The following is a 21,880-nucleotide window of genomic DNA, read 5'->3' as shown; positions in this document are numbered from 1 at the left end:
ACAGAAAACCTCGACTTCCAAATTGAATCCTAATGCAAACTTCCAAGGTTCACACCAAGGCCACAATAGATTGCTTTGTAATTGATTGCATTATTTAGTTCAGAAGCTGTCTCAGTATCAAATGTATTACTTTGGAGATAAGCACACACTCAGCTGTGTTCAAATCTATTTTATTGCCTTGCTTTCTGAATTTGCATGCTGTCTATGCAGTCCTGCCTCCCTCCCCTATTCCTCCTCCTTCAACGGGACTAAAAATGCCTTAAACCTGAGTTCCTTGTTTTAAAAGATTGGTAGTAAGGGCTATCTTCTCTGTATCTCACTTATTCAGGTCACATCTTTGGGTCAACAGAATATGACTTATGTTTTTATATATGCTGGAAGCCACCCAGAATGCCAGGGGAAACCCAGACAGATGGGCAGGGTATAAATAAAATCATCATCATCATCATCACTAGGTTCATATCTCACAATGCTTATTGATAAGTTTCTGGTGTTCAGAAACTATGGTGATATAGCTACTAGGATGGTGTGCACTGAATATAAATGGCCAGGCATTTGTATTTTATTGTTTGATAGCTCCCTGATTGAAAAATGATACTACATTTGTGTGAATATGAAATAATGAGCCCTGATCAGAGACACGTTTGGCAGTAGATATATCAATTTTAACATAAAATATACTTGCTAAGAAATGGTTTTCTCCCACATGAAATCCAAAACTATTTGCAGCATTAACACTCAAAAATGAATTTCTGACAGTGCTGAGCTGATCAGAGTCATACTTTTTGAATGATGGTTCAATTTCTAGAGCCAGAAAGAGAGAGAGAGAGAGAGAGAGAGAGAGAGAAAGGTCTTCGGTGTTACTGAAGGATTGTACAAAATTCAAATAACCTAGATGAGTAGGTTATAGATTCCAACTATCACAGTAAATCCCTTGTTCTATCAGTTCCCATAAAAAGGTTTCTTTGATTGGGTGATTTAGCACTGCACATGTTAATGTGAGCCCACTGAATAGCTCATGAATATATCCCTACCCCATTTAGGGCTTTACTCTGAGACTTGTTTTACTTAATCATGACCCAATATACAAGTTTGGCATAGTTGAGTCCCCACCACTCCTTTTATTAAGGATACTTTTGCTCTAATGCGAAATGAGAATTATGACCTAGATGCTGACTTGTTTAAATTATATTATTACATCTGAAGACTTTACTTTCACCCTTTAAACCTCACATGTACACAAACATAATGAATGAAGTCTGACCTGTCTAATTTATTCAGCCTTATAATACAGCTTTGCATAAGATGTTCAGATCAAATATTAGCTTTGTTTAGCAACTCTAGACCATGGTGGAGTACATTTTCATTGTTTTAAGATTTAAACAATTTTGCCAGGGGCAAAGAAACCTCTCAATCTTGGATAGATCAGTTTTATTTTTGCCATCTTGAATTACGTCATTTCAGATGTTAAGGACAAATTTTAACTCACAAAATTTACAAATTATGCAAATTGGGAAGAAATGTACAGATATGGGGAAAATTTAGCTGTATCGTATTATAATTAAAAACAATCTTGACAATTAAAACCAACAAAACAAAATCCAGGCTAGAGAGATACGGTTCCAATTTTATTCCCATTACATACCAGGCAGAGGGCTTTCTTGGCAGTGGCACCCACCCTGTGGAACGTCCTTCCACCAGATGTCAAGGAAATAAACAACTATCTGACTTTTAGAAGACATCTGAAGGCAGCCCTGTTTAGGGAGCTTTGTAATGTTTGATTTTTTTGTGTGTTTTTAATATCCTGTTGGAAGCCGCCCAGAGTGGCTGGGGAGGTCTGGCCAGATGGGCGGGGTATAAGTAAGATATTATTATTATTATTATTATTATTATTATTATTATTATTATACAAAGGAAGAGCCAAATGTGCATTTATAAAATAGGGAGAGAAAGTAGGGGCAGATGGGGGCGTGGCACCCCGGGCATCAGGGGGGATCTCAGGGTGGTATGGGGGGCTGTAGGGCAGCACGGTGGTTGCTGGGCATTTTGGGCGCTGCAAGGGGTGGAGCCACTGCCTGTCCCTCAAAACACCAGCTATGGAAGTTTTGGCAGCTCTGCTAAAAATAGCACAAGAAGTTTGGTGGCTCCCCTAAAACAAATTTGGTCCGACCCAGGCGCTAGCAGGGGTTGCTATGCCGCTGCAAGCTGAAAAGGATTCCCCACCCCTAGTCTAGAGTGTGTAACAGATTCCAAACTGAATTTAGACCAGGAGTGTGACATTGTTGCCACTAATGCCATGACAGGGCTGGTGCAAAATCCAGTCACACACACACACAGTTTACATGACTGAATGCAACAACCTTAGTGCATGGGAAGAAAGTAGCAGAGTAGCCGATGCATCTGGTCCATCTGCCATGCAGAGTTCCAAAGTAAAACACACACGGCGACAGAATTCTTCAGTAACAGTTTGCTGAGGTTTAAAAGTGTACAGGTCTTACTGGATCCCCAGGAAGGTTCACAAACTTCAGCTCCTAAGAGCATGTCCAGTTACAGAAGCAAAGAACAGGAAAACAGAAAGAAAAAAACCTGACTGATAAACTGAGCTCAGAGGCAGGAGATATATTACCCACCGCTGAGTATATGACCTTGAGTCTCACATGACTGGCCAGATTAGTGACCCATAAAGCTCACAATCCTTAACATACCAATCCTTAAGAACCCCACTGTTTCTTCTCAAGCGTGTGTGTGTGTGTGTGCGTGTGTGTGTGTGTGTGTGTGTGTGTGTAGACTTTGCAGCTGGCTCTGGAGGAAGGGAGGGCAAGTACATTTAGCCAATGGGGCCAGACATCTCCCCCGACCTAAAGAAGACCCCTGGGAATGATGCTATATCATGACAGAGCCCTCAAGATCCCACCAATTTTGGCAGTGGTGGAAAGAAGAAAAAAGAAAGAAGAGCAGCTCAGCGCACTGGTGGGGATGTGAACTGCCCTCACTGGTCATGAAATTGATTGTTTGATGAGTGGGTGATAGTTACCTATTCCTGAGTAGATCTGCTTGGCTCAAATGAGGGCCGGGTGGCTGTGCCATAGTGGCATGTATCATAGCCACTTCAGTTGCTCACACACAGCCTTGGAGGGTTGCCCAAGTGTACATTCAGCCCTTATGTCAAGAAATGTTCACTACCCCAGCTTAGTTTTAGCATGGTCCATTTATGGGCATCATCTGCTATAAAGGAGCCTTCACAGTTTTTAATTGTTCATTTCAGCCTGAAGTGTCTGGAACATCTTTTTCCAACCCTATTGGGTAAGCTCTAAATAACAGAGTCTGCAGTCTGAAATATTTGCTATTTAGCACCTTTGTAATATTCCACATAGAATTCATATTTCACTTGAACCCAATCACAAATCTTGGCATTCTTAGGGGTAGATGACATGAAGAGTTTTGTGAGTTTCTGCCACTAGGTAAATTTGGTGTTCACTTAATGTCCTTTAAGCAATTCAAAAGGCAATTTTCCTGTAAAAGAATAAGGAGTAGTTTAATAAGCAAACAGAGTTGTGCAGATTGCCTCTTCCCAGGGTTGTTGCTGTGAATAAGACCATTGCATACTCTCTTTTTCTACTGTGTTCATTCTTCATCTAACCCATTCCCTGCTCTTGATTGTTTTGATACTAGCAGACAAACAATTGTAACCACAGCTGCTTCCCACTATGGTTTGGGTGTTGTCTTGATGCATATGAAAGGAGGCAGGGAAGTTACGGCTGGGTTTGCCTCCAGAGTGCTTAATGCATTAGAAAATAACATGTTCTGTCATTGAAAAAGAGGCTCTAACATGCTTCTGGGCAATGTAACACTTCAGGACTTTCTTGTGATATAAGGTTAACATTTATCACACATAGTTCAAGTCAAGCAACCTCAAGAATAGGTAAGCAGATCATCAGACTTAGGGACTTCTATTTCCAAACTGATCATCTCCCAAACATTTGGAATACCACTGCAGATTGCTTATCCTGTGTTCTGATTTTAAGCCAAGAGGACATCAAATAAGATGCTGATGAAGCATTGGTAATTAAACAATAGCCTCATCCACCCAAGGAGTGAGTATACCTTCAGAATGGAAAGTAGCCCTGAGTGCTGGCCAAGAGCCTATTCATCTTATATAAGCAAAAGATAGTAATGCAAAAAGAAGCTATCCAGACCTCCGCAAACATACGGGCAAGTAGCAAGTGAATTGTGCCTCCTCAGTGAGATTTGAAAAATTGAGAATTGAGTAATTCCAACATCTCCACAAGCAAGATTAATTAATGTGGTCCATGGAGATCACATAGACATGTCTAACTAAAAGATGAAATAATCAAAGCATCTGGTAGCCAGGGATGAACAAAATTGTTGAGGAAATAATGGTGATTTACTATTACAAAAGGGCAGAAGTTTCGTTTTCTGACAAAACTGCTAGACGTAATTAAGTTTATGTCTGCAGTCTTTCCAGAGAAGGTCCTCTCAAGGAATTAGTGTCTGGCAAAGGTCAACAGTTTATCTCATTTGAAATGGGATACACTTCTGCAACAATGAAATAAAACACAGAACTCTTTTTATGTCTGAAAAGTGTCCCCGTGCTAGTAGTATCAGCAAAGACTTATGGGAAATCAGGTATCAGTTATTTGCAATACAGGATCCACTATTTTGGGCCAATTTCCTCTGGATTTCTCTGTCCCAATAGTTAAATGCCTCTCTGTGAAACACCCCCTTTCCCCTTTGCAATGTGTCCCTTGCAGTCCAAGATAGCAGTAAAATATCAAGTTATTTTAGGAACGGAAGCCTCCATAACCTGTTGGGTGCCTATCTGAAGTTTTTCAGTGAGTACTAACAACATCTATAGTACAAACAGACCAAAACCAACATGGTGTATAATTCTGAAGCAGCCTTCTGGTATTGAACCACCAGAATTTGAATTGGCAAATATGTAGTCTTATTTTCAATGAGCCATAGGAAAAACAAACATGGTAAAGAAAAAAGTAAAATGGGTCAACACCTGCAGCCATTTAAGTGCTATTTCAGCACCACCTAGTGGCAAACTGTTTCTATGTAAAAAGGGTTTAAAAAAGATAGATGCAAGATATTGTATTGGAGAGAAATGATAGCAGTTTACAAATAAAATGATAGATGCAAGATATTGTATTGGAGAGAAATGATAGCAGTTTACAATAAAAACCGTTTAAAATAACAATATAAAACATTTGCAAAAATAATTAAAATCAACGATCAGCTAAAAACCAGTTTATTGCACCTGTCAACATTCTGTACGTCTGAATAGACTTGCCTAAACAAAAATCTTTTCAGCAGGCACCGAATACAGTGACGGCACCTGCCGGACGTCAATAGTCAAGGGAGTTCTAAAGCGTGGGCGCCGTCACACTAAAAGATCAATTTCTTACAAGTGCAGAACGAATATTCTGCGGCACCTGCAGCAGTGCCAGTTTCGCAGATCGAGGTTATGGGGCGAAAGAATAATAATTATCATTATCCCTTAACCGGAAGCAAGATTGGCCGCTGCACCCTTTTTTTTTTTTTTTTTTTTTTTGCACCACCTGACCCGATGGAGAGGGACGGGGCAACGAACGCAGACTGCGCACGCGCGCCCGGAACGGAATGGGGCCAGAGTTCGAGGCTTAGCGAGGGGCGCCCGAAGAAGTGGTCCAGCTCCTGAGATCTCGTTGCCATAGCTACACGCGCTGCCGGAAGTGCTCCTCCATGGTCCCGCCCAGCTCCCCGAGCCTCTCCGTAGAGCAGAGCTCGGGCTCCTGGGAGAGACTTCTTGGCCGCTGAAGATGGCGGACGGCGGGGCGAGCGCCGAGCAGGAGCAGCAGCAGCAGCAAGAGAAGGCGGAGGACGAGGATACGGGACCCGGCACGAGCGGGATGCGGCGGGAGAAAGGGCCCCGTGGAAGCGGGCGGCCCCCTACCGTCAGGGACCTGCAGGTACGGGGAGCGGAGTGGGGCGGGCGAGAGAGCCCTCGGTGTCGCCTCCCCTTCCTGGGAGTCGCTCCGCCTCGAAAACCGACGGTGGAGGTGCTCCAGAATGGCCAGTCAGGGTTGTGTAAGAGAGCAAGCCGGGAGCTGTGGCTTTCTGGGAGAGTTTATAGCAAGCAGGCATTATTTCTTGGCAGCCGCCGTGTGCTGTCCCCGCACCTTCTTTTCCTCGCAACTGATGGCGACACGCCTTGCTTTAGGTAAAACCTCCGCCGAGCTCACCGTGTTGCCAAACACGGGTTGTACCGGGGAGGACTGTTAAATATAGGTTAAGAGCTGTAAATGTTTCCTCATCACTCCCTAGTGAAATGAAATCGCATGGGGAAACTGCTCTGACAGTGCATTTCCTCTGCATGCCTTTTCAAAAGTAAGCGTCGCTGAGCTCAGTGGGGCTTGCTCCCAGGTAAGAGAGTGCATATGGTTTTGGCTGGAGATATTTGCCTCAGCGATTCAAGTTTGTGTGTGCTTTTTTTTGCACACCAGGTCAGACACCAGGAACGATTTTCCGAAATAAATCAAGGTAACCATATAGAGTTGCCTGTTGATGTCAGAATCTCTTCTCTGAAGTCTCAAACTGTGATATGGTATATGTGGCTTCACAGTTCTATGTAGCATTAAAATGTTTATGAAAAACATGTTCTTGCCCTAAATTTTGTGCCCTCGCCCTGAAGCAGCTTGTCATTGAAATGGCACCAGGATCTCTTCATAGAAATGTTTGTTGTTTCTAATCCAGATTTTAAAAATACATTGCAGTGAAACATCAATACTCGGGGAAACAAAATTAAACTATAATACTTTAGGTTTTCAGTGTAGAAACAAACCATATAGCAGCATTTTTCTTTGTTTAATTTTTGCTTCTTATTCTTTGGGCCACTTGTATTGATATTAATAAGATCTATTGTGTAAATTACATGCAGCTTTTTTACTCTCACATCTTTGCCAAGTGCAAACCCACATCCACCATTCACTGAAAACAACAGAGAGGGCAAAAAATACACATGCAAAAACACAGCAGGGACATATCTGTGTACTTTTATAATCATGAAGTTAATCTTCATAGGCTTTAAATCAAAAAGTATTTTGATAATTGCCTAGTTCATGAGCTGGGATAGCTCCGTCAGTAGAGCATGAGACTCTTAATCTCAGGGTTGTGGATTCGAGCCCGACATTAGGTGAAAGATTCCTGCATTGCAGGGGGTTGGACTAGATTACCCTTGTGGTCCCTCCCAACTACAATTTTATGATTCTATATAGCAAATCTCATATTTCTGCCTCTTGCTTGGACTTCAGTATATATTCTATAATAATTGCTTAGACATATCATTAACTTCCACTGTGTCTACAGCAAGAAATGAAACCTGTGGCCCTCAGATGTTGTTGGACCATTGGCCCCACCCAGCATAGCCAATGGTCATGGAAGATGAGAGCTGTAGTCCCCAATTCCTGGTCTAGAAGTCAGTAGAAGCTGGCCTAATTTGCTTGTCATGTTAAACCATAGTTTCAAACAAACTATGCTGAAAACAAACCATAAGCCCAACGTTAGACAGCACCACACTTGTGGTCAGCAGGAGTTAGAAGAAGCACCATGCACCAACATGCTTCTCTTTCATTTATATTAAATTAAAAATGGTTTTATGTAATATGTGAGCTAGATCATTGTGTCTAAGCACATGTTCTTGTTCACTTATTACATTATCCTTACTATACTGTTTTATTCTGAAAGTAAAATCATGTTCAGTCATATAAGGAAAGGATTTATAGCTGTCATGAAGAAATGTTATTAATTGTTGTGCTATCAAGTGTTGCTCTTTTGTGACATTAGTAATTTTTACTTGGCAAACAGCTGTTCTTTCAGCATGTGATTGTGAAAAAAGGTTATTTTTTAAAAAAATAGTTCTCATAACCATGCCTGCCCAATGATCTGCATATTTGACCGGTATGAATTAGTCACCTCTCCTTTAAAAGAGAACTACATATAGAATACATGTAGTTAGTTTTTTGGGTCTGTAGACATTGACTAAAGCATCTGGTGTTTGGTATAGCTGGCATTGGCTGGATTGTATGAAGATGAAATGAAAAGACAACCATCTCATTCTGAGAAACCAACAGCTAGAGTGAGCAGTCATCCGAGATTACCAGTGCAAAGGTAAATAAGGGCTTTTATTATTTTTATATGACACTGTCAAACAGTTCAAATTAACTGTGATAGTTCCTATAAGTGTGCATTTCAAAAATGCAAATATTAAGCAAGCATTTAAAAAATGTAAAGGAGTCTCTTCCTAAATCCCTGAAGACGCAATCCTATGGACACTTGTATGGGAGTAAATTCCATTGTGCACAGTGGTACTTTCTTCCAAGAAAATGTGCATTGGATTGCAGTGTGAGTTGCTGTCTTTCATCAGGGAACCAAAGGGCCATGGAGAACCTTCTACATAAGCTCTACTGAAATGCATGAAAGTTGATGAGCAACACTGGGGCAAGGTGATTATAATATAAAATTTGTTGTAGACTGGTTCTTGTACAGCATTTGCATGCTATTCCTTTATTATAGCAAGAGTCTTCTAACTTAGATTTGACTGTCACAACCTATGAACTCTACAGAGGTTGGATATCACAAATTTATTTTCAATATAAAAAAAATTAAGATTGGTGGTGTAAAATTAATGGAAGTTTAAATGAATATTTCTTGGCTGACTTCTTCAGAAGCTTGCGAAAACCAGAAAGAAGTATGAGTGATGACAAGGATAACAAAAGGTACCATAAAATAAGCATTTAATTGATTTATAATATTCATGAATAGTGTGTTTAAGTTTTTAATGTTCCTTTTCCCCTTGAACTTTTCTTGTCTTTTTATTATTGTTGTCATCATCCCCAGCTGTAATAATACAGTGGTACCTCAGGTTACATACGCTTCAGGTTACATACGCTTCAGGTTACAGACTCCGCTAACCCAGAAATAGTGCTTCAGGTTAAGAACTTTGCTTCAAGATGAGACCAGAAATCGTGCTCCGGCGGCGCGGCAGCAGTGGGAGGCCTCATTAGCTAAAGTGGTGCTTCAGGTTAAGAACAGTTTCAGGTTAAGTACAGACCTCCGGAACGAATTAAGTACTTAACCCGAGGTACCACTGTAGTTGTCATCCTCAATTGTTGCGGATCCTCTCACATTGAACGTGGGGTTAATATCATAAGCTAACATGAGAAGAGACAGTGGAGGTATAATGGCTTTGAGGGCCTCCACAAATTAGTCTAATCCTCTTCTAAAGTCATCTAAGTTGGCAGCCATCACTACCTCTTGTTTGAGTGAATTCCACAGTTTAACTGTGCTGTGTGGAAAAAGTACTGTCTTTTGTCTATCCTGAGTCTTCCAGCATTCAGCTTCATTGAATGGCTGAGTTTTCATAAATCATGCACAATTTTATGCCCACCCACTCCTGGCTTATTTGACTATTTTTCTTGAAAACAAAACAAAAGTCCCAAATGCTGTAACCTTTCATCATGGAGTTGTTACTCTTAAGTTTGACTGGGTGCCCTGTAAGACACCCTTCCAACTCCTTTGATTCTAAACAATGATGCTTTTTCGTTAGTAGGAAATAGTGACAGGATAGCTGGGTGTTGGCATCTGTCTGTGATGAAAGACAATGGAGTTCTCGTCCAGGGGTGAAATCAAATCACTGGAGAATCGCAGCGCCCGCTGTGGCTGCAGAGACTGGTAACTTGTAACTGCTGCCTCTTGCATTGTTTTTGCTGAGTTAGCAAGCCTGGGCAGTGTGTATGGAGAGCCAGGGCTGCCCAGACAACAAGGCCTCCCTCTCAGCCTCACTAATGTGGTCCAAAGGAAAGCAGAGCAATACATTTGGTACCAGCTTGGCTGCAGGGATTGCTAGAAGGAGGCGTACAAGATGCCATCCAACTATCCCTAAGACATTCCAATTTTTTTTTAGAGTTTACTCCTTAGCCTGTTCTTCCTCTGAAAATGCCCCATAAGGTAGCAGGTAGAATAGGTTATACACTCAGTCTTTATTTCTGAAATATACTTCTTTAAACCATGTCCAATATAAGATGCACATCTTACATGTTGGAGGTATAAAATCAAAATATGAAATAATTCGTCTAATTTTTCACCTTCCTTTAGTGTTTTGTTTTTGTGTGGTTTTCGTCTCTTCGTCCCTGGGGAAGTTTTTTCAAGAGCATGTCTGCGGGCCATAAATTATATCTCAATTGCATCTTGGAACCTGACACAGGTGCAAACACCCAGTCGTGATTTTTGCATGCTTTCAGATTTCTCCAGTTCTTCAGCAGCAACATGTGCCCAATCACTTAGTGTTGCTGAGGATCTTCTGGTCTTCAGAAAACTTTAAGGATGGATGGGGTTCAGGGAATTCCCTTGTGTGAAGCTCCCTTCTATTTGTGCCAGGGTTGTGTGAGAACTTAAGAGTAGTCCTGCTGAATCAAAGCAAAGATGTATCCAGTGCAGCATTCTGTTTCCACAGTGGCCAGGCAGATGCCTGTTAGAATCCCAGAAGTAGAACACGCAGTAGCTCTCTCCCACTTGTGGTCCCCAGCAACTCAGATTCAAAGGCATATTGAATGCACCCTCTTATTTTTATGAATATCTGGACATCTTAAAGAAGTACAGATAAATTTGGAGTGTCAAAACTCTCTCAATCTTTTAACAGCACATAAGCTGTAATGTGCTTCTAATCAGAATATGAAAAAGTCAGGAAATTAAATAGTATGGGGGGTGGCTTTTGTTAAAATGAAGATATTAACCAGAATAATATTTTTCCTAACATTACCTGGTAAGGTTCTTCCAAAAATTTTGATTCCAACATGAAGTGAAAATAATTCCAATATAAGGCATTAAAAAGCTTCAGGGATTAGATATTGTACGTAAAAATAAAAACTTAATTTCTAAATTAAAAACTATATTTACTTGTTGAAGTTATTAAATGTCTATCTTGCCCTTTCTTCCAAAGGAAGTTCCCGACTTAGAGAGTTTACAGTCGAAAGCAGGGTGGGACAGCCCAAGCCACTTTCCCTTCTGAAACAGAGTGCTGTTTCTGGCACTGCACAAACTAATGGACTTCTGTTTGAAAATTTCTTAATACATATGACCAACAAATGCTGTTTGCTTTCTTTCTTTCTTTTTTTTAAAAAAAGATTTTATTCAGGTGATTCAGAATACAGAGGGCTCAGTGTTGTTGCCTCATCCAATAATATAGCATCCAGTAAAATTGTCGCTGAACTTTTCAAAGAAGCAAAAGAACATGGGGCAGTCCCGTTAGATGAAGTATCAAGAGCATCGGGGGATTGTCATAAAGCTAAAGTAAGTACATGCAATCATTTTTTTATGGGTAAAGCACAATTGTTTTAATGCAAAAGTGCTTTTATTTAACAAGTATAGCACTTGATTCCTTTTAAAAAATTACTTTTGATTACTTTCATTACAAAACGTGAGCTGAATTTAGAGAGGCAGCGGGTAAAGTGTACTCCAATTCATAATATTTGCCTGCTTTAAACCGCTTTTCTGCCAGACAGGAATTTACAGCAATTAACGCTAGATGGGTGGCGCTGTGGGTTAAACCACAGAGCCTAGGGCTTGCCGATCAGAAAGTCGGCGGTTCAAATCCCTGTGGCGGGGTGAGCTCCCGTTGCTCGGTCCCTGCTCCTGCCAACCTAGCAGTTCGAAAGCATGTCAAAGTAGATAAATAGGTACCGCTCCGGCGGGAAGGTAAACGGCGTTTCTGTGTGCTGCTCTGGTTCGCCAGAAGTGGCTTAGTCATGCTGGCCACATGACCCGGAAACTGTACGCTGGCTTCCTTGGCCAATAAAGCGAGATGAGTGCCGCAACCCCAGAGTCAGCCACGACTGGACCTAATGGTCAGGGGTCCCTTTACCTTTACCTAATGCTAGATGCTAGTGTCCCAGGTTGGGAGGTTATGGGAGAGGGTCATGTGAAAAGAAAAGGTGCGGCTCCAGTATCTTTTGTATGAAAATAGTATGGAAACACTGCCTACAATTGAACACAAACTCTAAACTAGTCCACATGATATGGTAAATATCTCCTTAGCAACTACTAGCCATTTCATTACATTGAACAAAATGAAAGCCACCGGATGTAGTAGATGGTGACCACCCCCAGGTTCACGTTCAAACAGTGTGTGCTGGCACATGTCCCTGACAACTACTTTCATACTTTGCCTGATTTGAGCCATTGCACCAGCCCATACTATATGCTAACCATAATTTAGAACTCAAACCAGGTTGCGGATTCAATTCCCCCTAAGGGCCAGCTGCCTACTCCTGCATTGCAGCAGTGTTGGACTAGATGATCCTCAGGGCCCCTTCCAATTATGCTATTCTATGATTTATTTATTTCCAGATACCCAACAAACAAGCCATAGTTTAGAGCTGCTTGTCTGCTTTTTGTTTTCTGTCTGCTTAGCACTTATTAAATCTACTCCTATCTCTGTGGAACAGGAACTTCTGGAGGTGGAGTTGACAGCTGGGACACTGGTTTGCTTTTCAATTTGAGCATCATGCCAGAGCATACTTTGCAATCCAACTTCAAACTATGCTTTCAGATCCTGTTTTACTGGTTGATCAAAACAACATCATTTGGCATGCTTGAGTTTTTCTGTGTACTATAGGAAATTACTTTCAGCTCACCAGAAAAGAAGAGTGTCACTATCTATAAAAATATTGTTTTGAGTTGCTTATTACTTAACTGTGTGAAGATTAAACCAGTTGTCACTGACTTTTGCCAAATCTTCCCCCCTGTGAAGACTTTCTTTCTAAGCTGCAGGGTGCATTTTTTACAAAGTATTTACTTAACTAAACAGTGATCTGTTAATATTACTAGTAGTCAGTTGGTTTAAAATAAATGCAAGTAGTTACTGCAGCTCTGTAACTCAGACCTGTATTTTAAATATTTTATTAGTCATTTTCTGGTGGTGGATACAGATTGGGGAAGTCAACTATGAAGCGCTCTGAATATATCTATGGAGAAAATCAGTTTGGACAAGATGTAAGTATAAATACGATGAACATAATTTCCTGTTACATGCAAGAGATAATTAACTTTAGGAACCCTGTCTGCGTAACATATGACATACCCAACTGCAAGAGTATTTCCTGATAGCTTGTTCCTTATATCACCAATATATACCTAGATAATTTTATAGAACCATAAGTTTCATTTGACAATAATAATTTTTTGAACTCCAGAGATGCAAAAACAAATATTTTAAATGGAATGTAATTATTTCTGTACTAGGGACTCAGAGTGAGTTTTAGAGTGAGTTAGGGGAAAGGAATCAAGCTGCTTCTCTTATTGATCAGAGCTCCTATTTGAATAAAAGCTTCACTTTAAGTGATATGTCCAAAATATAAGATCTTAGTCCTTAAGCCAATGTATATGAAGTGAAAGATACGAAGTGATACCCTCTAACTCAGGGGTCAGCAAACTTTTTAAGTAGTCCACTGTCCCTTCAGACCTTGAGGGGGGCCGGACTATATTGGGGAGGGGGGAGATGAACGAATTCCTGTGCCCCACAAATAACCCAGAGATGCATTTTAAATAAAAATACACATTCTACTCATGTAAAAACACGCCCATTCCCGAACCGTCTGCAGGGCGGATTTAGAAGGTGATTGGGCCGGATCTGGCCCCTGAGCCTTAATTTGCCTCCCCATGCTCTAACTAGACAGCATGCCGTATTTGTGGTTTCTTCTGAATGAACAATAGAATACATTACCATGTGTTGCCTGTCCACATCATGGTTGGCACTAGCAAATACCATCCCATTGTCTTCCTTGTTGGTTAATGTTTCATAAGGGCAGTGAGGATTCATGTGTGAGAATTCCCATGCAGTGAAGAGAGTGAGGCAGTCCTTGCTCATAAAGAGCTACAGAGGCACAGCAGAGCTCTTCTGGACACTGAGTTGGAGCTAATGTGTCTTTGATTACATTCTGATGGCATAAATTCATAGGCAAGTGCAACACATTCCTTTTAGACTTTGGTTTGTACCCAATGTTAGTTCTACACATAGTACGCATAGTAGATGCATTGAAATTAATGGACATGACTCACTTGGGTCCATTACTTTTAATAGGTCTACTTTTTGAAGGCAGCCCTGTTTAGGGAAGCTTTTAATGTTTGATGGACTATTATATTTTAATATTTTGTTGGAAGCCGCCCAACAATACTATTATTATTACAGTGGTACCTTGGGATGCGAATGGGATCTGTTCCGGAGCCCCGTTCGCATCCCGAACAGAACGCAAGACGCGACGGCGCATCTGCGTGGGTCGCATTTCGCCGCTTCTGTGCATGCGCGTGACGTCATTTTGAACGTCTGTGCATGCGCGAGAGGCGAAACCCGGAAGTAACCCACTATATTACTTCTGGGTTGCCGCGGAGCACAACTCGAACGCACTCAACCTGAAGCACATTCAACTCGAGGTATGACTGTATAGCTGAATAGAATGTTTAGTATTGTAATACTGGAAAACAAACCAAGATTAATATAATGATCTGGTGTTACTTTTTTACATTTTCAAAGTACATCTGATTTATTCATAGGTTCAAATTTTACTTAAACTGTGGAGGAACGGTTTTAGTTTAGATGATGGAGAGCTGAGATCATACACGGATCCAGTGAATGCAGAGTTTCTTGAGTCTGTTAAAAGAGGGTAAGTTTATGGTATTTGTGACTATAGGAACACATTGCTTTCAGTGCAGTGGAAGAAACTGCAGCTGGAGAGGAAATCCAAGAAGCCTCAGTAGCTAAGTAGAAGTCCTAGGGTCAATTAAAAAGATGCTGCTTGGTTTGGAACACTCCCTTTTCCACAAGGTCTTCTGTTTTAAGTGATGGCCTTAGCAGTACCTAGGCAAGGCTTCAGTGGTACCCTAGACAGATACATGCAGGAATCAGGCTAGATCATAAGACCCGAGCTCAGATATTGTTTCAGCAACCAAGTCTCAAGTAGAGCTGCAGCTTCTATTTTGTCTACCTTTGAAGAGAAGAGCATCTTAATTTATAGTGGCCTAGTTTGCTTTTGTAGTAATTGACACGGATGGAGCGTAGGAGGCTGTTGATCCACTAGGGCAGAGGTTGGGAAACCTCAAGCCCAGGGGCTGAACGTGGCCCTCCAGGCCTCTGTCTCCATCACCAGGCCATGTACCATACCAGCCCCATTCTTCACCCTCCTCAAGTGCTTTCTCCTGGTTGAAATGTGGCCTTGAACTATGATAATGCATCCTGCTTACCTGGATAAAGAGATAAGCCTCTTAGCTGCAATATAGCCTACTCTACAAAGGTGAGAGCTGCATCTCTTTTTTCCAGCCTCACCCACAACTGGGATGCAGCTCCTTCAAGGTTGCCCATGAGGCAATGAAGCCCTCAGGCTGTAAAACGTTCCCCATTCCTGCACTAGGTCTTCTGAACTGAGTCTGAGGAAGGCAACATGGCGTCCTCACCCTGTAGAGGTATTGCCACAACCAGCTCTTCTGGTGAAGTGTTTCTGTTTGGCTGTTTACATCTTGAACTGGGAGCAATTCCCTCCCCAAATCTCCAGCTGAACTGCTTGAAGAAGAGTTTTATTTTTTTAAGAGTGAGAGATTGGTCTCAGGATCAGAGGGTTTAGCATTTGGAGCGCTAGACCATTTTGATAAAGAAAGGACAAATATTTAGGGAAGGGATGGTAATTTGCAACCAGGTGGCACCAAAAACAAGCTGTTTCCAGATCAAGGGAATAGATCACAATTACCAGGGAAGTCCATATATCCCATAAATGACATGTGAGGAAGCGTGTTTATTATATATGTTGCTTTATGGAAAGGGTAGGTTTTGATAGAGGACTTTTTGTAATAAAAATGTACCAAAAAGCATTTTCTGTTACTAGGGGCTGTATCATCCTCAGCCACCGAATAGGATATGAATACCCAGCCCTGTAACATGGTGATGACTCTTCTAGACAGTCTTTTATTTTCAGTCTGCGGCTTCAACATGTAGCAAGTGAAGTACATATAATTTTGCCTTTCTCCCCCCACCCCTTCCTGACCATAATTTAGCCTGTAGCATTTCTTATGCATGCCTGATTAACAGCACAATACTATACATGTCTATTGAAATGTAAGTCTTTTGGGTTCTTATTCTGTGATAAGCGTGTATAGGATTATATCTTAAATAAGCCTGTTTATCTGCAGTATGGAATGTATGTGCAGATAATGGAGAAGATTAGAGCATAGTGGATTTGAACTATTGTTGTTATCATTATTTCATATTTTAATGATGTGATCCAGACAAAATTGAATACTTTTCAGTTTCATCACTTGCTCTTTATGCTCTTGCATAAATCAATAAACTTGCTTAAATTGAATATTTCCCCTTTTCTTTTTGCTGTTAAGAGAGATTCCTGCAGAACTTCAACGTTTGGTGCATGGAGGCCAAGTTAATCTGGATATGGAAGACCACCAGGAGCAGGAATATGTAAGGCCTAGATTGAGATTCAAAGCTTTCAGTGGAGAAGGCCAGAAACTTGGAAGGTTAATTTTTTTCAAAATCCTTGGTTTATAAAAATACAATTATCTTGTATTCTTGCCATTGATACAGTTGATGATTGGTGTATAAAATACCAAAGGCCATTCTATTATCTTCCCCACCCCGCTGCTGAAAACCACATTACCTCAGAAATCTGTTGGGGACTTTATACCAGTAGTGAACAGGGCTCAGAGCTACAGTCAAACCTCAGTTCCCAAACGCCTCCCTTTTGGAACATTTTGGCTCCCAAATGCCGAAAACCCAGAAGTAAGAGTTCTGGTTTTTGAACATTTTTCAGAAGCTGAACGTCCGACAGTGCTTCTGCAGCCAATCAGAAGCCGTGCCTCAGTTGTCAGACCTTTTGGAAGCCGAACGGGCTTCTGGAACGGATTACGTTTGACAACCAAGGTTTGACTGTATTGCCCTCTTGCTCATGCAGACCCATGTCTGACATGCATTCATTCCATTTTCTTTTGCCCCTCTTTTATCTGTGTCTCTCTTCCCCAACTACATCCTCCTTCTCACCTCTTGTTACCCCATGCAGCAATTAGACTGGAAAAATAGCTTCCACTGGCAGCTATGAAACCTTTTATTATACTTAGCCTAACTGCCATGTTGGGAGCGGGGGGGCTTAACTCTCTCCTCCTTGTGTCTCCTCACAAAAGTCTCCCCCTGCCCAACAAACAGCAATTCATTGCTGAGTGGAAGGGGAGGCAGGATGAAAGTGTAGCCCTGCTGGCCACATCTGGCCTACAGGCTGCAGCTGCCCCACCCCTGCCATGCTGTGCAGACTATATGCTTCTCACTTGCCACTCCATTCCAACAGTTTGTTTTAATCTTTTAAGTTAATCTTAACATTTGAGTTTGGTTACTTTACAAATGCAATTAGACTAAGGATGCTCAGTGGGACTGAGTAAACATGCATAAGATTGGGCTGTTCCTCGTTTGGAGCTTTTCTCCTCCAAGCTAATGGTAATTATATGCCTGGTATTGTTAAATGAAATACATTTCAATTGCTCTGCTGTTTTTCCTTTATTATTGAAGGCTGGCAGGTTATGGATGTTGGGTTGGATCTAGATTTCCCTGGAGCAGAGTTCTGCTTCAAGGACAGTCTGCTGGAGGAAAGGGATTAGGAATTTATTTTGTCAGTTTCTTCTTCCTCTTGAAAAACTGTTCCAGAGAATTGGGGGACTCTCTGGAACTATGTTGCAAGTACAGTGGTACCTCGGGTTAGGAACTTAATTCGTTCCAGAGGTCCGTTCTTAACCTGAAACCATTCTTAACCTGAGGTACCACTTTAGCAAATGGGACCTCGTGCTGCCGCCATGCCGCCGCTGCACGATTTCTGTTCTCATCCTGGGGCAAAGTTCTTAACCCGAGGTACTACTTCCAGGTTAGCGGAGTTTGTAACGCGAAGTGTTTGTAACCCGATGTATTTGTAACCCAAGGTACTACTGTAGTTCTTGGAGCTGAAGAGGGAATTGATGAAAATTGCCTTCCCTCTGCTGGAATGGTAGTTCTTCCATTAACAGACAGAGCCGTTTTTCTGTTTGCAGAAGGGCATGTCTGAACATCCTTTTATGGCTGTTGGAAGTTTACATATACTGGTCCAGAATATGCAATAGCACTATGTTCTTTTTGACTGTATTCTGTTAGTGTTGAGATTTCTTACTGCTTTCTGACATATTATACAATAATTGGCACTGCGCTTAATTACAAAATGCAATGTTAGAAGTGTGGAGAGGTGCAAAGAAAAGCTAATTTGTCCATGGCTAGGGGGCGCAATTTGGACGGTTCTGCAAGATCACCTAGCTATGGCTCTGGTGGTAGAGCATCTGCTTTGCATCCAGGACATCCCTGATTCAATCCTCAGCATCTCAGGGTACTGCTGACAAAGGCTACTGGTTTGAAACCCTAGAAAGCAGCTGTATATCAGTGTACACAGTACTGAGCTAGACGGACCAGTGGTCTGACTTGGCATAATAAGACAGTTATGTATGTTCTTATTTTATTTTATATTTTGTGAGTGTAGATTTACAGTGGTACCTCAGGTTACAGACGCTTCAGGTTACAGACTCCACTAACCCAGAAATAGTACCTCGGGTTAAGAACTTTGCTTCAGGATGAGAACAGAAATTGCAGCGCAGCGGCAACAGGAGACCCCATTAGCTAAAATGGTACCTCAGGTTAAGAACAGTTCAGGTTAAGAACGGACCTGCAGAACGAATTAAGTTCTTAACCTGAGGCACCACTGTACTTATAACTAGTCCCTTAATGTTTTTAACATCCAGTTCAAATCCTTTTCTTTGTATTAAACAAATACAAAAGCACAAAATTTAACTAATTATGTTTTGTTGAATTGTATGAGGTACTGAGGAAGGCAAGAGAGCATTTTTAGAAGGCACCCTTGCACTCTCTTTGTAGACACATTCATTTGCAAGTAAGGCCCATTGACTTCAGTGGTACTGGTTGGCTTGTAGATAAAGTCTTTAACATTTCAACTGTATTTCAGCTTTTTCACTTGTTTCTTAATTTTAGCCTTACACCTGAGATTGTCAGTACACCATCTTCCCCAGAGGAAGAAGAAAAATCCTTCCTTGATGCTGTGGTTCTGATCGATGACTCTGTGCCAACAACTAAGATTCAGATTAGGCTAGCAGATGGAAGTCGTTTAATACAAAGATTTAATCATACCCATAGGTAAGCTTAACTGTTTAACTGTACTGAAACATTGGATCTTAGTTCCAGATTATCACAACTTGTCATCTGAAGCTTATTGCCAGTATTCGGAGCTGATGAGTGGTTTGTTTTTAAAGTGCAGAGCATATTGTATTGATCCAAAGACTAAAATATACATTGTTATACTTTTGTCAATAGGATTATAGATATTCGGAACTTTATTATCCAGTCTCGCCCTTTGTTTGCCACCACTGACTTTGTGCTTCTGACTACATTTCCACACAAAGAGCTTACAGATGAAAGCCTGACACTACAAGAATCAGATATTCTGAACACTGTGATTCTTCAGCAACTAAAGTAAATCTTGAGCCTTTCAGTGCAATATCGCTTCTGTGAATGGATAGTATTGCATATTGTTCCTCAAAAATGCTTCCAAGGAGAAAGGGGAAAAAATGACAGAGGAAAACTAACCGTTTCCCACTTTAATGGATCAATTGGCATTTAGTACTGTTCTGTCTTCCAGTGATAATTCGTCTGAATTGGAATTCAGAGATATGCTAATAAATATGAATTGATTTTTGTATTCTTCCAAAACAGCCTGTATAAACTGGTGTGAATTCAAGTACTTCTTTTATTGGGTGGGGGTGAGGGTTGGGGGTAATTTATAAGGGTGCAGAAGCCATTTTTGTAGAAAGAGAAGGGGCCTCTTTTCTGGTAAGACTTGAACTGTGGAAGAATTTTATGCTGCATCAGCTAACAGCCATTAAGAATTTAGGGTTGCAATCCTATGCTCCTTTATTTGAGAGTAAGCTCGTTGATCTCATTGGGATTTTCCTCTGAATAGACACTAACAGGATTGCACTATTTTATCAGCTGAGATATGTGTATGCCCCATCGTATGAAATATTGGAAATATTCTGTTATATAGGTTGTCTTCCACATATCTAGCATAATATAAACACATTCTTTAATCTAGTGCTAGTGAGATATTTGGCCTGTTGCGCAGCTCTTATGTCTGGGAATTCAACAATATATGGTGGGACACCACTGTCTCTGCTTAAATAGAAGTCCAATTTGCACCTTATCGTATTCAAATATCTGGCCAATATGTTGCTTAAAGTAACTTAAAGTTTTAACATAAAGACAATTAGACCGATATCATTTCTATACAGATTGTTAATAGTTGGCTTAATTTGAATCCTGAGACTCTTTTTAGAAAAGTAATCTTTCTGGAGAACCTTTAGCTATATATCTCATGCTCAGTATTATTGAATGATGAAAAATGGCACTTCCAGTATAGCTTGTTGCTGTTTTTCAAAGCAAAAATGAAGAAGGGGGATACATGAAGAGAAGTGTGTCTTACGTCAAAATTGGTGTGTGGGTTTTTTTTAAACTATAAATAATTTTTCTGACTAATTTTGTGTTGGTCAACCATGTTTTTTTTCCTTTTGATCTGTATAGCAGCTTCCCTTGAAATTCACACATATGTGTGTATATATATATATATATATATATATACATTTCAGAGTTACAAACATTTCAAACAAATATTTGAAAAGGTTTAGTAGAACTTGGGGGAAGATTTTGTAAATCTAATGTCTGCATGATTGAACCAATTGCAAATTCTCCTGTGGTAATCAATAAAAAGAATGTTTTAACTATATGGCTTCTACATGTTTTTTATATTTCATTTTCTTTAAAAAAAAAAGTGGAAATGTGCCTGTGTCTGAGTATGTGCCTGCTTTGAATCTGAGGAACAGGTAAGTGGAACCACAAGACAGCTAATGGGTTTTAAGTTAACTTTTTGAAGGCAACGGTGCTTGAGTGTAACCCATTGTAACCCAAGTGTTACCATTCAGATGAACTAGGTACATGCCCAAGATTCCATGCCCCAGGACCTGACACAAGGGTAGGACAATATTGTATGAGTGTGTGTGTAGAGGTCTGAGGCATTGTGCTGCTGCTGCTGCTCCTAACATCGCCAAGTAAGATCTACCGTATTTTTTGCACCATAACACTCACTTTTTTCCTCCTAGAAAGTAAGGGGAAATGTCTGTGCGTGTTATGGAGCGAATGCCTGCCGGTGGCGGGGGGGGGGGGGAATCTGCTGCAGTCGTGTGCAGAGGATCCATGGTTCCCCTTCCTTTCCTCCTCCGTGGTTACAAAGCATGGATCCACATGGATCCACAGGATTTTTGCATTGGGCTACTCCAAACTCACTGTCAGATCACATGTCTGTGGCCACAGCATGAACCACAAAAATCATATATCCACTATTTCGTTTAGAATATTTTTTTTCTTGTTTTCCTCCTCTAAAAACTACGTGCGTGTTATGGTCTGGTGCGTGTTATAGAGCGAAAAATACGGTATTTTACTCCCTCTTCTGCCCATCCTCAGCCTACTGGTGCTTCTAAAGTGGGTAGAACCACCACCTCTCCCTTTTGCAGTTCAAATTCCAGCCTTGGGGCTTTCTGCGGTACTTAGAATACAGCCCAGGTGCAGACACTTATAGGCTTGTGCTGTAATGTGATTGAGAGGAAAAGAAAGCAATGTTTTCAAATGGCTGCTTGTGGGGTGGAACTGAAGATAAATTTGGGTGGGATTCCTTAACTAACAAAGTGTCTGTTTCAA

At 41.0% G+C, this 21,880-nt stretch overlaps 1 protein-coding gene across 5 annotated transcripts; it reads left to right on the top strand.

Moving 5' to 3' along the window:
- Positions 1-5,266: 5,266 nt before the first annotated feature.
- UBXN2B (UBX domain protein 2B) lies at positions 5,267-20,912 on the top strand. 5 transcript variants are annotated; one of them, XM_081013546.1, is made up of 10 exons: positions 6,058-6,145; positions 6,185-6,226; positions 8,069-8,172; positions 8,730-8,780; positions 11,187-11,352; positions 12,967-13,053; positions 14,611-14,720; positions 16,438-16,575; positions 19,109-19,270; positions 19,448-20,912. In XM_081013546.1, exons 3-10 carry the CDS (start codon positions 8,099-8,101, stop codon positions 19,608-19,610), a joined length of 951 nt encoding a protein of 316 aa, XP_080869672.1. In that variant the 5' UTR covers positions 6,058-6,145; positions 6,185-6,226; positions 8,069-8,098; the 3' UTR covers positions 19,611-20,912. The 5 variants fall into 5 exon arrangements, with proteins under 5 accessions (XP_080869668.1, XP_080869670.1, XP_080869669.1 ...); XM_081013542.1 differs by lacking the exons at positions 6,058-6,145; positions 6,185-6,226 and adding an exon at positions 5,267-5,975; XM_081013544.1 differs by lacking the exons at positions 6,058-6,145; positions 6,185-6,226 and adding an exon at positions 5,269-5,904.
- The last annotated feature ends 968 nt before the right edge of the window (positions 20,913-21,880 follow it).

Source organism: Podarcis pityusensis (genome assembly GCF_964106645.2).
Source record: "Podarcis pityusensis genome assembly, chromosome: 7".
Lineage (NCBI taxonomy): Eukaryota > Metazoa > Chordata > Lepidosauria > Squamata > Lacertidae > Podarcis > Podarcis pityusensis.
Note: the sequence above shows the minus strand (reverse complement) of the source record. Positions and strands in the feature narration are given on the sequence as shown.

What these genes read in the sequence shown, in the direction of transcription:
- UBXN2B (XM_081013542.1), top strand. Translation starts at nt 5,826, where the DNA reads ATGGCGGACGGCGGGGCGAGCGCCGAGCAGGAGCAGCAGCAGCAGCAA. An exon ending in GAAGGCCAGAAACTTGGAAG is followed by an intron (nt 16,576 to 19,108) that starts GTTAATTTTTTT and finishes TCTTAATTTTAG; the next exon opens with CCTTACACCTGAGATTGTCA. An exon ending in AGATTTAATCATACCCATAG is followed by an intron (nt 19,271 to 19,447) that starts GTAAGCTTAACT and finishes TTTTGTCAATAG; the next exon opens with GATTATAGATATTCGGAACT.